Here is a 15,540-nt window from a genome sequence, read left to right as displayed (position 1 = left end):
GGGACATTTGGCTGTTGTGGCATTTCATTCCACTATCTTTACTATACCCTTGACTCCACCTCCATGTCTTCTTATCCTCCAGGAACTGTAAAATGGCATTACAAATTCCCATTCATGTTCCCAGCATTTCTTCTTCAGCATCTTATTCCTTCTAATTTGTCAGAACTTTAACTGATTTGAGTTGAGAGTTTTCAAGCAGATATCCACAAATCTTTTTATGACTACAATATCATCATGATCTACTTCTAAAACTCATTATTCATTTTGTCCTATACCTGGGTGTGCTATAATGGAGAGAGAGAGCTGACCTGACATCCACAATGGCCTGAATTCAAATACTGCTTCTGATATGTGCTGGCTGTGTGACCCTGGACAAACTTTTCGTCTTTCATTGCTTTAAGCAACTTTCTTTTCTTTTCTTTTTTTAAACCATTACTTCCTCTCTTAGAATCAATACTATATTGATTTCCATGACAGAAGAGCAATAAGGGCTAGGCATTGGGGGTTAAGTGACTTGCCCAGGGTCACACAGCTATGAAGCAACTTTTTAAGACTATAAGTCGCAGGCTGTGCTGACCTACATTGGTGGAGAGAATTTCCTCCCCTGAGAGCTATGAATCTTAAATTTTCTCAGACTCTGTCTTGGAACATTATCTTAAGGTTATGGTTAAGGTTATTTCCCATTTAAACAAAGAGGTACTTGGTCAGGAATGTATTAGGAACTCTAATATTACTCCACCCATACTTAGGCATACTTTAGGGGAAGATAAAGTTGTAAACTCCTTACTGAACAATGAAAAAGTACTTAACCCATACTTATAGTGAGACCAAAGCCCTTAAGCTAGGTCTATTTTTAGATCTAATACAAAAGGGTGCTAAGTACCTATGAAGGTCAAATTAATCACTAAAAGGTCAGGCAACTTGCAAGGGACAAGCTTAACAAAGAGGTGTGAAGTAATCAGAAGATATAATCTACCCAGAGAAGGTGAGAACTAAAAACTAAGAATGGGCTGTCCAAGGGAAATCGTCTACTGTGATTGGTAGACGTGAAAATTTAGGGGAGGTGACACAAGAATAATTTCTCTTTAAAAGGAGCTGTCTGAACCAGTTCAAGGAAGTTGTATTTAATTCAGCTTTGGAAGCTGAATTGGAGGTCAGGAGTCAGAGGAGGCTGCTGGGTCTCTGAACACTAGAGTTTTGCTTGGAAAGATCTTGTGGTGAGTGATTAAAGACTGACTTAGTTTCTCTCTTAAAGAGAAAAGGCCTAGGCCATTGGCCTAGGCCCTAGCCTTCCTATTATTTCCTCTTACTCTGTCTCTTTCCCTTCCCTTAATTCCTTCATTTGTACTAATTAAAATCTCCATAAAACCCAGCTGAGTTGGGTATTTCATATTTGGGAATTTTACCACTTATTTTTGATATAAAATCAAGACACTAAAATTATCTTTACAGTTTTGGCAATTCAAAGTCTTGAACCCATATTTTCATGGTCACAGAGCTCCCTACACTAATAAAAGTCACAGTCCAGGTCCTAGCTCTACTCAAAGTTCTAGAATGAAGTTCCCTTTGAAGAATGAAATTATAGTTTTTACATCTTCTCTAGTTGACTTTTTCCTGCCAGATATTTTTGGGTGAAGGAAACTGTAGGCTACAACCTTGTGAGTTTTGAAAGATCATGAGAATAAGCCATCAAGAGCAATTTAGAGGCTCAATGGGTAAAGTACTCGGCTTAGAATCAGGAAGATCTGAGTTCAGATTTGACCTCAGATATTTCCTAGCCGTGTTACTCTGGACAAGTCACTTAATCCTTTTGCCTGTTTCCTTAACTGTAAAACGGAGCTAATGCCAGCACCTACCTCACAGAATTGTTATGAGCATCAAATGAGGTAACATTTTAAAGTGTTTAACATAGTGCCTGGCACATTGTAGATACCTTATAAATTCTTCATCCCTTCCCATTCCCTATCTGAGAGATGAATCTGTACAGGTTTTCAGCCAGCCTTGCATTAATACCCCTTTGAGACTTAACATTGCTCTAGCTAAAAGAATTCATTCAGGAAAGATGCCAAATTTGACTATTATCTTGTGGGATTAAATGCTATGTAGGAATGGAATTAAAGATATACCCACTCTCTCCAGAATCTGAGATAGCATAGTGGAGAGTATTCCCCAGAGGTGTAGTGGGGAATTATTTTTATTTTTGGTATTGCTATAACTCAAAGAAATAACACTTTGCAAAAACTAGGAATATGAAATTGTTAGCAAAAAACAAGTCTAAAATTTATTAACTGTGCAATTTATCTCTATGCTTTTAGCAAAAAAGATACCTAGTTTTATCAGATACCTAGTTAGATGAAGGTTTTCATGGCATCTATGCCATATCTTTTTATCAACTTCATGATTTACTTCTGGAACTCATCTTCAGTTTCTACTTATAGTTGTGTGGTTTCTGCTAAAACCTTATCTACAACCTTTCTTTTGTTTCTCTTTCTCCCTACTCCCCCATATATCTGAACCTTTTTCTGTTCATTGCCCAAATATTTCCCATCATACTTTTCCCTCTAATTTGTAGTTGTTGATGTCATCTCAGGAGTATATATTTTTACTTCTAATGATATTCCAGGTCTCCTTTTATCTAACCTCTTCCTTCTTTATAAATTCTACCATTCTATTGCCATATTTCAGGTATCAGACACCCTACCAATTCTCAGTGATACCTTTGCTGTCAGGTTGATCTTTTTGCACTAACAATTCTATACTGGTTACTGAGATCATGTCCTTTTTTTACTTTCCTTTTTCCTACATAGATATTGCCTCCTGTAAATCATTGGGCTTCTCTACTGCAGTTCTTAACTTTGTTACATCTGCTGGTTTTTTGTCTTTGCTGTGCTATCTTAGTATATAATCAGGCCCACATATCTTTGGGCAAATACATCATTCATTTGTCAAATATGCTATAATATCAATCAAGAGCTTTTTATTGCTATCGCATAACCAATAGTCCATAAATCCAAATACCATTCTTTAATATCATATTCAAAAACTAAGTGAATATATGTATGACCCAGTGAAATTGCTCGTCAACTCTGGGAGGGGAAGAGAAGAGGGGTGGGAGATAACAAGAATCATGTAGTCATGGAAAAAATAAAAATAATAAAATTTAAAAAACTAAGTGTTAGTGTTAAGGATATATTTGTAAAAGTGCTTATTGATGGCAATGATGAACCACTGGTTTGCTGATTTCACTTGTTAAGCCACTTACAACTAAAATGAAAAACTTATCAATCGCAAAAATCCTCTTGATTGGCTTAACATTTGAATGATCTTGGGATGGTGGTGAGGGAATATGATTACAGACTACTTGGGTTAATAATAGATTTGCTCCAGATAGGTAGATCCAACCCAGTAGTTTGATTTAATATTACCATCTTTGGGTTTGCAAGCAATAGATTTCATTCTATCTTTTAGAAAATAAAACATGTTCAACAGATGCATGTTCAAGTAACAAAACTGTTAGATTATTTGTTAGTTTTACCTTGGCTCTCTAGAGCTAGTAATAGACAAAATAAAGCAAATTTATGAGAAAATAAAGAAAGCTATTTTAAAGAAGAAATTATTTGAACATAAAATTTGTTGTATATTTATAATGCATTAAAGTACTACAAATAATGAATAGCATAGAACAGAGAGTTGGTCTGAGTCAGAGAGGGCTGAGTGAAAATATAAACTTTAGCGCATACTGATTGTATGACCTTGAAATTAGCCTTTGAGTGCTCTAGGCAACTCTCTAAAACTCATTAAGTTTCCGAACAGGTATTCATTCACCTGTATGGGTAGAGGAAGTTCCTCACTAGAGGCACTTTGGATCAATGCACTTGTAGGTTTAGTAAAAAAAAAAAAGGTAAAATAGGAATCTTCATACTTCTTATAACCTATGGGAACATTTATATTAAGAATGCACTTGTTAAGGTTTTAAATTCTTTTATAACAAACTCCAATAAAACAGTTCTAGTTGAACTTCCGTCATACATTAATTACAAAATGTTATGCATTTTGACATGATTAAGTGATGACAGTTGCACGGCTCATTTTCAGATTGCTTGCTGTTTGGGAAGGAAACATGACATGTGAGAATGAAACAGATCTCGTACACATGATGAGTGTACACATTTTCCAGGACTTCTTGTATTGTGCTGTCAATATACCATGGCATTATTCTTCTATTACCTTGAGCACTGATTCCTTTGTTTAAACTTGAATGCCTTTCTGAAGTGGATTGTTTTAAGCTATCACTTCTGTTATATCCCTGAGTGAGAGTCGAACTAATACAAGTAGATTCTCTGGAAGTCATTCTCAAGAACAATGAGCAGAACAATTGTACTGCTTACAATATACATGTTCCCATACGGGGAAATGTGTGAAGTAAGTCAGAACTGCATAGCACCACTAGAATTTATTTTGAAAATTTTTTTCAATTCTTTGCATTCACTAAGTAGTAAACCAAGTCCTCCTTGGGATTCCTTTATTTGTCGGATCTAAATTAAAGATTTGCATGATTAATTAATTTACAATTATCCCTTCCACTTTATGGTGGTTAGGAAGGGCAGTGTCCCTGAAATCTAGAAAATCCACACAAAGTTTTTTAGTCTTCCCTTCATACCAGAGGAAAAGTATGAATTTTTTATTTTTATTTTATTTGATGTTTACAAAATCTTATTATAAATTTTGGGTTAAGTACACATTTCTGAGTTTCTAAGTTTTATCTTCGTTATTATGCTGATGTTTGCATGTTATTTGTGGTTTCTGCAAAATTCCCCAAAATTTCTCATTTAATTTCTTATGCCAATGTGCAATGTACCAAAACCACAATGGGGAAAGTCATGATGTGGAAGGGGTAACTATAGTTGAAAATATACCTTGCCATTTTCAGGGAACTCCATGGGATTATTGAGGTCTTTGATCACTGATAGGAAAACCCCCCTCAAAGGAAGATGAATCTCCCCTCAAAGAGGAGCCAGATGTGTTGAAGAATTATGATGTTATGGTGTCACAACACACTGATCAATGTTTGTACAGCTATAAACAACAAAAGATGATTCTTCTTCATTTGGCAACAGCCATACTGCTCAGGAAAGCCAGATTTTCCCATTTACTCTCTGAGTTGAACATGAGGTCCCTTTGGAAGTGACATTTCCTATTTAAAACCACTTTCTTGGGGCAGCTAGGTTCAGTCCTGGGTTCAAATTTGGCCTCAGTCTCTTCCTAGCTGTGTTACTCTGGGCAAGTCACTTAACCCTAATTGCCTACCCTTCTTCTGCCTTTCTATTCTAAAATAGAAGGTAAGAGTTTAAGGGGGGGAAAAAAACCAACATTTTCTCAGTAAATTCTTAGTCTCTTCGCTTGAAAAAGTTAATTCTCCTTCCAGAGAGACCTGCATGCTTATTTTGGGGTCTTGCTGGCCTAGGTAACCGATGGAATTTTGTCTCAATTTACAGAAATGGCTTCTGACATCCCTGGATCGGTGTCTTTGCCAGTTGCCCCCATGGCAACAGGGCAGGTGAGAATGGCAGGAGCCATGCCTGCTAGAGGAGGAAAGAGGCGTTCAGGGTAAGTAATTTCAGTATTTCATGGTTGAATTCAAACTGGCAAATGTCACTCACCTATGATAGCCTTCTTGCTGAAGGTCTGCCCAGGACATCAATTTTCTACTCTTTTCTTCTAGAATGGGAACTCAGCAGTTTGTCTTGGGAATGCTGAGATTTTTCTAAGTTAAAGCAACATGCACATGACTTTGCCAGTAAATGACGGAGAATTCTATACCAAACAGATGAAAACTCTGTCCTTGGGAAAATCTGCTTCTGTTTCCTGCTGGACTATAATTAAGCCATTTAATAGGCACTCACTCATCTGTGGTGATCTCACTAAGGATGAGCAGTCTTGGTCATAAACCCAGAAGGGAAGGCAGTGACTAATTTACATTTCTTAGCCATGGTTTGTGGTGGGTTGAACAAGAAAAAAGCTTCTGATGCAAATACCTGCCCTTCCTTTTGAAAACAAGCTTTGTTGGCATTTCCTTTCAGGAAGGGAAAGTTAAAGCTGATCACCTCTATTTTATAGGGTTTGCTGGTTTTAAAGATTCTTTTGGGTTCCCAGGACCCTAGGCTTAATTCCTAGCTCTTCTCTTTACTTGAGTAAATATCTTCTCTTCTCTTGGCATCAGTTTCCTTGTATGTAAAAAGAGAGAGCTGTAATAGATAACTTCTTGGGCCTATTTCTGGTCAGAATCTATGTTTCCATGTTCTCAGTCAAAAGAATGTAAAAGACATTTGCTAAACAACTAAAGCATTATCAAGCTTGATGCTTCAAACACATCATGGACCTTAGTTCCGTTGAAAAGTTATTATATTAATCAGATGAGCTGGATGATGAATAATGAGTAGGATCAACTCTCCATTATTCACAATTCACTTGTGGCTACTGCAGAAGAATTGTTGTTTTTCTCTTTTTTGCTCAGTCTCTAGTCAGACTTATTAAGTTATAATAATCATAACTAATAATTATTATATTTATTAACTATTAATAGTTGTTATTATAATTATAACTAATAAATACTTATTAAGTGCCTACTCTGAGGATATAAACCAAAAAAAAAAGAAAAAGCATCTTTGCCCAAAAGGAATTTAGGATTGAGCAGTTGGGGGACAATTCCCTCTGGCAAGTGGGCTTAATTAAAAGAAAAACAAATAAATAAATAAAGATGTACAGTCTAATAAGGGACAATAATACACAGATGTTGAAAAGAGTGAGGAGGGGAGGTACCCAGTACTGGTCCCATGATGGCTACAGCCAACAAAATCTAGCCAAATGGGATATGGAGAGATAGTCTGGGCATACTCCCTAATTAGAGGTGGGGAAGAGCTCTTTGCATTGCCCTCTAGTCAGAGGGGCAGAGGATATACAACATTTTTTTTTATCAAACTGGGTTAAGTGACCTGCTGAAGGTCATACAACAATTAAGTGGCTGAGGCCAGATTTGAACTCAGGAAGAGAGTCTCCCTGATCACTGGCCATTCAATCTATGTCCTACATCACTTAGCTGTACCTGGGACATTTTCAGTGAAGATCCTTTCAAAGAATCTCCTATCAGAGAAGTAGGAAGATTGTGCTCAGTTAACCTGCAAACAAGAGTCAGTGAAGGGTGCAGCTAGGTGTCTCAGTGGATTGAGAGACAGACTTAGAGATGGTAGATTGAAATCTGGCCTTAGACACTTCCTAGCTGTGTGACCTTGGGCAAGTCACTTAACTCCCATTGCCTAGCCCTTACCACTCCTTTGCCTTGGAACCAATACATAGTATTGATTCTAAGATGGAAGGTAAGGGATTAAAAAAAATAAAACCCTGAACCCTTCTACCTCATTGGGTCACATAAAATTCTTTTCAAGGGGACAGTGGTCAAGAGACCTAACATCTGTCTTTTTTTTCCTTAAAGCCACCAAAAATTAAAAGATAAAGAGAAAAACAGAGAGAAAAGACAAAGGGAAACAAGGGAAGGATCAGTTCAAGATAATGAAGATAAAGTCCAGGATGGAACTAGCTTATAGGATAATGGTAGATCCTGATTGCCTCATTTTTATCACATTGTAGTTTAAGTGACATGATAAATTTTCCCCTAGGAATAAATATTTTCCTATGACTCTTGTTGTATTTGCCCACCTATTTTCCATCTCAGGCCAGAATTCTGTGATGAAAAGGCTTTTAAAATTTCTGTTTCAATTAATTTTCCATAGCCTCATAAATCTAATAGGGAAATTTCCCCAAACTATCACCCTTATATGAGTTTATCTTTAGCAATTTTTTTAAAACCTTACTTTCCATCTTAGAATCGATGCTAAGTATTGGTTCCAAGGCAGAAGAGTGATGGCAATTGTAATTAAGTGGCTTGCCTTAAATCATGCAGTTAAGAAGTGTTTGAGGTCAGATTTGAACCCAGGACTTCCTATTTCTAAGTCTGGCTTTCCTTCTATTGAGTCACCTAGCTGCCCTGTTGAGTTTGCTTGTTTTTTTTAACTTACTCTGATTTTTCAAACCCTTTATTGACATCATTACATGTTGACAAAGTCTTATCCTAACACTACTCACCAGGAAATGGAATGTGGCTTAAGCATATTGGTCAATATCTAATGATGTTAGCTGTTTTATTTTTAATCAGACCTATTATTTCATCAACATATGGAGCTTTCATTAAGGAAATTTCTTCTGTTAGTGCAATTTGCAACTGTGCTTGGGGCACTGAGGTTAGCCTCCTTGCTTAGGATCATACAGCCATATGTGTCAAAGATGGGCTTTTGTACCCAAGTCATTCTAGCTATAATCTTTTGTAGCTACTACACTTCACTGCTTTTCTTGAATACTTAACAAATCTTGTTATGAGATGGTCTCAGGTAAAAGACAGTCTATGACTGAGCTCAGGCTAGTTCTATGGGAATACTTCAGTGTATTTGTGTTTATATATAGTGCTTAATATATGAGTTAAAATTATGAAATATCAGAGATAGGAGTCTTAGACACATTAAAGCTTTTTGTTTAACAGATAAAGAAACTGAGCCTCAGAAACATGAAGTTTTCCAAGTGATATAGTTAATTGGCAATTCTGCAACTAGAATCCAAAATTCCTTATTCTCTGTCACCTGCTTTTCCATTTTCATTCCAGGGAAACATAAGAGAGGGAAAAGAAAAGTCTTGTATGCTTAATTAATGTTTTGCATTAGACTGAAGAGATAGTATATACCTCCATCTTGAAAAGGAGGAATAAGAAAAAGCTGAGCTACAGACAGTATAAAGAATTCTACTTATTCTTCTGCCAACTCATCATAGCATGGCTTAGTTATTTATATATGGATTTCAGGGGCAAATAGAAATGTTTATTCTCTTTGGGATTACCCATGCTACTACTTAAGGCTGATTCCAACAGAACTTTGACTATGATAAGAGTCTTGTGTAAACTATTGTCATACCCATATTTGCCATTTAGAAGACATAGTGAAGGTAGAGAAATTTTAGACTCCTCATAGACTTATTAGAATGGTATTGCTGCAAGTCACTTAAAATACCCTTTATGAAATCATCTTTCTGCTGTCAATGGATGATGCCAATGTTGGAGATAGCTTTAATGCAATTTGGTGTCAAATGAATTGCTAGACATTTCAAATAATTATTAATTTCCTTATAGTTATGTCTATGATTATGACCCTTTCCTTTTGGTGGCTTGAAGATTTTTGTCCTTAAATTTAAGCACTAATTTGCTGAAACAAATATTTTATTTTATTTGTGTTTGCAAATGAACTCATTCAAACATTGAAATCCTATAGCTAAAGCATTTTGCCATTGTTTTAAAGAAACATCAATCTTATATTTGGTTTTTCCTTTGCCTAAGAATGAGAACTACAGTTGTTGCTGATATTACTTGAAATTAAACATCTCTGACTGCATGTTCTTTGTTTGTTTGTTTGTTTTTGTCTAGGACATCAGTAGAAACTCTTTTCCCTGGACATAATTGATGAGACATTATTTCACAGTCGTTATATTCTTATCCATCATATCTCTCCAGACTCATTTTCTTTTTTTGTTAATTTTTTCCAATTTCATGCAGAAAGAATTTTTGACATTTTTTTTGGACATTTTGTGATTCAGATTCTTTCTTTCCTTCCCCACAATGGCAGTAAATAGTCCAGACCTATTTTCAATCCAGAAGTGCCTTACCCAGCCTTTTGGGGTGGGGAGGAGAGGGGAGAAGAGTTCATCATCACTAAAAGTGAAGTGAGGGAAAACATTTTCAGCCAACTTCATCCATTAATTATATTAAAATTTTAAGGTGAATAAAATAAAACTTAAAAGTCACATTTTAATTTGTTGCCTTTATTATCTAAGTTCAGTCTGAATTATAAAGCCATAGAAAAAACAGAAGGATGGTTTATCAGAATCTTTTAGCACCAAGGAAATGAGCAAAACTCATTTTTGCTGTATTTTAATTAAGAATTTAAAGTGGAGGCAGAAGACATTATCTGAGTCAACAGATTTCTGAAACATCCTTTGTCCTATTGTGTGAGCTACTTCTGCTGTATTGCTGACATGCATTCTGCCCTGAATGAATAGGCAATTTTGTGTTTTGGTTATAGGTGAGTTATTTGGAGGATTTAATAACTCTGTATTATCTCTTGAATCCAGCCTCCACCCTGAACTCATTAGGAAGGTAAAGGGACTGCATTCTCTTTTCCCATTGACAGTTGAATCTGACTAAGGCTCAAGTTGTAACATTTCTTTCCAATGCCAATGTAAACAGCTCCATTTTTCTCATTTAGAAGGATATGGAGTTGCCTTTGCATTTCAAAAAACCTATGTGGTTATGCAATTGAGGATAAATCAGACTAAGCTCTAAAAACAATTCTAACAGGAATCATTAAAAATTTACATTATTATTCCTTAACAGCATATGTATTCTCCAGATATTATATGATATTTTGATAATAGCACAATTATACAGCACTTTAAGCTTCACAAAATATTTTCATCACAACCTAATTAATGCAAATATTGTTATTTTCCTTTTACAAATGAGGAAAAAGGCAAGGGAAGCCCAGGGGTCACTCAGCTATTAAATGTTAAACCTGAAACTCAAATGCAGATCTCTTGATTTGCAAGTCCAAAGATTTTTCCCACTGTAACATGGTATATCTTATAAAATTTTATATCTCACATTTATAAATGTTTAGACATTTGAGTTTATAATAAAACACAATTTTAAAAGTTAATTTACTTTTCACCCCCATACCAAAGGTAAGTACTTTCAAAAACAACTGTTCCTAGAGTTTAATAATACCATATTGATTTTGGTACATTTTTGCTAGCTTATAGAAATTTAGGTATCCTTGAAGCCTCTGTTTTCCATAATGGCCACTGGAGGGCAGTTTAACTCTACATATTTTTGTTTAAAGGCAGGTAATTTTTTTGTTATTGATATATTTAAGTGAAGTATAATTTTCAGAAACACACTGAAGATAACAGTGATAAAAATCATCATGTGTAGTGTACACTATTTTTAATATGGATTCACTTTCAAAGAAATCCTGGCTGGCCACATTTTAAAACAAGTAACTACTTCACAGTTCTTTTTCTTTTTTCTTTTTCTTTTTTTAACTTGGGCCTCTTCTAGCTCTTCTTTGTTAGCTCGTACTCTGTCATAAGTCCTTGTTCTGATGTTTTGTAGAGCACTGACACTAAGTAACAATATGTGGTATTTCTGTTTCAAACTGTTTGTAGTACATTTTCTTTCTTCTCATTTCCTTCTCTTTCTTCCCATTTCCTCCCCTTACTCCTTTATCACTATACATAGATATTATTTGTATTGTTACTATTGTCTATACCCAGTTATCTAACTCTTTTTGTTCTTATCTCTTCATACGAATGTGATCCTTGTTTCACAGTTAGTTACCCATAGTAACTAAAGCCAGAGTTTATTTGAACAAAGTTGGCCATGATATAGAAGGCAAACTTCAAAAGAACAACAGCTGGAAACTGCTTGACAGCAAATTTAATGATAATTCAGCACTGCCCTTTCACCAAGATTTCAAGTTTATTTCTTTAGTTCTTTAGAGGAGAACGTTAATTTCTTACACCTATCTCCCATCTTTTTCATTGTCCTGTGCTAGAAAGGCTCTTCTCACGTGATCCCTCTGTAGTGAAAATCTTCTTCAGATTTCCATTGTTTTCTTCAGGCACCCTGGATTTTAGAAAGGACGGAGCCCGAAAGTTCTCCTCCAGATTTAGCGGGAGATTGTCACATTTTCAGCATGGCTGTTTTTATAAAGCCTCTGCTTTACCCCAAGAGGGAGTATCTCTTGATCTTGTCCTTCTTCCCTAATGATACGTGGTATATGGGGGAGGAGAGGGGTATTGATTACATTCACATGGGTTCTCAGTGTTCCATAAAAGGACCCTTCCTTTTCGTTTGGAGCAGGCTGAGCTGGGAAGTAGGGAAGAGAATGAGAATAGAAAGAACTCAATGTTAATAACTGTGTGCTCAGGGTGACTTGTGCCTCACTCTTAGTGATACCTGTGATGTCCCTCCCTACCCAGTCCCTATCAGAAACCAGGTGAGAGGGCAGCTAGGTATTTCACTGGATAGAGAGACAGGCTTAGAGAAGGAAGGTCCTAGTTTCAAATCTGGCCTTGGATATTGCCTAGCTGTGTGACCCTGGGCAGGTCCCTTAACCCCCATTGTCTAGCACTTACCACTCTTCTGCCTTTGAACCAACACTTAATATCTATTCTCGGACAGAAAATAAGGAAAGAAAGTAGAAAGAGAGAGAGACAGAGAGACAGAGAGAAAGAAACAAACCAGGTGAGGTTCAGAGGCACCTTGAATTAAAATTCATTTAACTTTCTTAAGACATTGGATGTGTGCATTATGCAAATTAAGCCAAACATTTATGTATTGTTAGCAGCTAAAAAAAAATCAGAAACCTACAGATTTTAGTGTGCCTTTTTATCCTAAAGAATTAAGTGAAAGTCTAGGCAAATCAACTTAGTAACTGATTAAATTTAGTAAGCAGACAGTTTGGGTTACTCAAGTAAAAAAAGATGATTCTTTTTTCTCAATAGTTTGGCTCATCCTAATCTAATTGTTGCTTTAAATCTCTTTTTTTTTTTACTTTGACTTTAGGTACTGCCTGAGGATTTTCATGCAATGGATGCACATTTATTTTAAGCAATTATTTTCAAATTTTCCCCTTTTTTAAGAAAAAAATTGAAGTTCTATAAATTATAAAACATCGTACCCAAATAATATTACATATGCATATGTATAATGTGTCCAGATTATATGCACATTCAATTGTCCAAATGGTCTAGAGCACATATTTTCCAAATATGTTGAGATGAAGAAAATACTCCAAAGTCTCCAAAACCTCTTACATGGATGCTACTGAAAACCATCAATGGTCTGGTTGCAGGGATCTCCTTAGGAGATGCTTAGAGTCTTCAGTTTTTCATTGAAAACTCATGCTTGTGAGTCCAGTGTGACTTGAGCCAGAAAATGACCTCTTCTCACCTGAGTGAGCCTCCCTGGCAGGCAGTGCCCCTGGCCAGTACCATGGCAAGGTGGCAAAGCTTCATTTTCTTTGCCTCTTTAGTGATGACCCAGAGACTATTTTCAACATCAAAAGGACTCAGTTTGGATTACTCGCTCTGGTACAAAAATAGAATCCTACCCAGTTAGTACATACCCCCTTAGATAAAGGCTCACCAGAGGTCTTGCTTTTTCAGAATGGACTTCGATGATGAAGATGGTGAAGGCCCCAGCAAATTTTCAAGGTGAGTTGTTTTGTTTGCTTTTTTAATACTTAAAATGAACCTCTCTTCTAAGGTAGGACAGACACACCGTTCTGCAATATATGAAGATATAAGCCCACCTTATATAATAGCATTCGATTTTCTACATCTTGGACCTATTACTCTTTTTGAATTCTTCTTTCAGTCTATCTTTCCATGGGAATATTTGCATAACTCAATACATAGTCATGTGGCTGCTAAATGAATGGTTGACACATCTCTTATGTCTTACAACCTATATTATTTTAAAAGATGAAGTGACATAAATAATTAGCTGTTTTCCATTTTAATTGAAAAATTCCATTCAGTAGACTCATTTTTTTCTATATTTTAGAAAGGTCAAGAATTATAGTTAAAATATCTCAGGAGGAGGTATGTTTTTCTACCCTTAAAAATGAGGAAAATGTTAGACACAGAACTTTCTTCCAACAAATAAAACATCAGGCTGTCAAGTTACTCATGACTGTTTTGGGGATTGCCTTTTCTAAACAGAACTCTTTTTGAAATTAGTAGCAGTTTGTCTTGAAAATGGGCTTTTTAAATGAATGTTATGCCCTGTTTTAGCCTAGGCTTTAGTATACCAAAACTGTGTTTTGGTATTTTTAGTTCAGCTTTGGTAGGATTCTATGTATTCCTTGAAATACATGATTTCATTTAGGAGGGACAGCATGGTGCAGCAGACAGAGAACCAGCTTTGGACCTCGAGTTCAAGTCTGCTCTGATGCCTATTGCCTGTGTGGTCCTACACAAGTCAGTGCCCCAGGCAGCTTTCTTAAGACTTTAAGCTGTGGAGAGGGTGATAATCCACCTAAGCAGAGGATGTTTCTCACCAAGAGGTCCATATTTCAGTTAAATCACAAATAGGATTTAAAAAAAAATACTCATTTCTGCAGAGATAGAAAAAAAGGAAAAGATGGAAACTAACTTGCTAGTTCATGTATTTTCATGGAAACTAGGTGGTACAATGGAGAAAGTACAGGTTAAAAAGAGTTTGTCACAATTTCCTCATCTGTAAAATGGAGTTATATAAAAGTACCTATTTTTCAAGGTTGTGAAGATATATTTAGATAACCATTTGTAAAGTATTTAACAAAATGCCCGGCAAATGGTATTTTTTGTTGTTGTTTAGTCATTTCAGTCAAGCCCAGAGAGTCCAACTCTGAGGCCCTTTAGGGTTTTCTTGGCAGAGATACTGAAGTGGTTTGCCATTTCCTTATCTAGCTCATTTTAAAGATGAGGAAACTGAGGCAAACAGGGTTAAGTGACTTGCCCCAGGGCACATAGTAGTAAGTATCTGAGACCAAATTCAAACTTGGGAAAATTTGAATTCCAGACCCAGAATTCACTATTCACTATACTACCTAGCTGCCCATTGAACCACTTAGTTTTGATTAGCACTATAAATGCTATTATTATTATTGCTACTACTATTTAAATTCTAGTAGCAAATTTAGGAGTTTTGAAAAACAATTTTGTTAAGGTTTGAGAATTTTCACTTTATACTTATATGGCCCTGAAAGACTGTGGTAAGATATTTTGCCACCTTCTCTTCCTCTCCACCCCATTTCAATGATAGACAGTGTCAGCCATTTACAGACTCAAGAAATGTATGAGTTAAATGAAAAAAACAATTAACAGTGACAAAAAACCAACATCGTCATAAACAAGTATTCTGTGTATTCTTCTCTACTCAGGTGTCCTAATTTAGAACAATTTCTTCCTTCATTTAAAAAATCAATTTTAGAAATGTAATTTAGAGTACTAAGCATGTTTTATTCCAAATGCTAAACTACTACCACTATCACCACCACCACTACTACTACTAGCCAACATTTATAGAGTGCTTTCAAGGTTGCTTGTGATCATACACATTGTTTCATTTCATTCCCACAAAAATATTATGAGATAGGCAGAGTAAATACTATTACCTCAAATTTATTAAAATTAAATGCTATTACCTCCAATTTACCGAGAGTGAGTGATTTGCCAGAGGGCACATAGCTAGGGAATGCCTGGCAGGATCTCAAACAGTCTATCTTCTGACTACATATCCAGTGTCCATCCCTCTATGCCACAGTTGTTTTGTTGACCTGCCTGAGTATTGGGAGTTTTGCTCGTGGTAATCTCAAGAGCATTATTCTCATTCTAGTTCCA

The 15,540-nt window shown here is 35.9% G+C and overlaps 1 protein-coding gene across 3 annotated transcripts in view; it reads left to right on the top strand.

Moving 5' to 3' along the window:
* Positions 1-15,540, top strand: part of ARNT2 (aryl hydrocarbon receptor nuclear translocator 2) — a 268,147-nt gene that overhangs the window by 57,180 nt on the left and 195,427 nt on the right. For all 3 annotated transcript variants that reach the window (XM_001367918.3, XM_056806028.1, XM_056806035.1), the window contains 2 exons: positions 5,496-5,607; positions 13,321-13,368. In XM_001367918.3, coding sequence (XP_001367955.2) covers positions 5,496-5,607; positions 13,321-13,368 — 160 coding nt within the window. The remainder of the gene's footprint in view (positions 1-5,495; positions 5,608-13,320; positions 13,369-15,540) is intronic.

This window comes from Monodelphis domestica, chromosome 1, assembly GCF_027887165.1.
Source record: "Monodelphis domestica isolate mMonDom1 chromosome 1, mMonDom1.pri, whole genome shotgun sequence".
In the NCBI taxonomy this organism is placed as follows: Eukaryota; Metazoa; Chordata; class Mammalia; order Didelphimorphia; family Didelphidae; genus Monodelphis; species Monodelphis domestica.
This window is presented reverse-complemented; position numbering and strand designations above follow the sequence as displayed.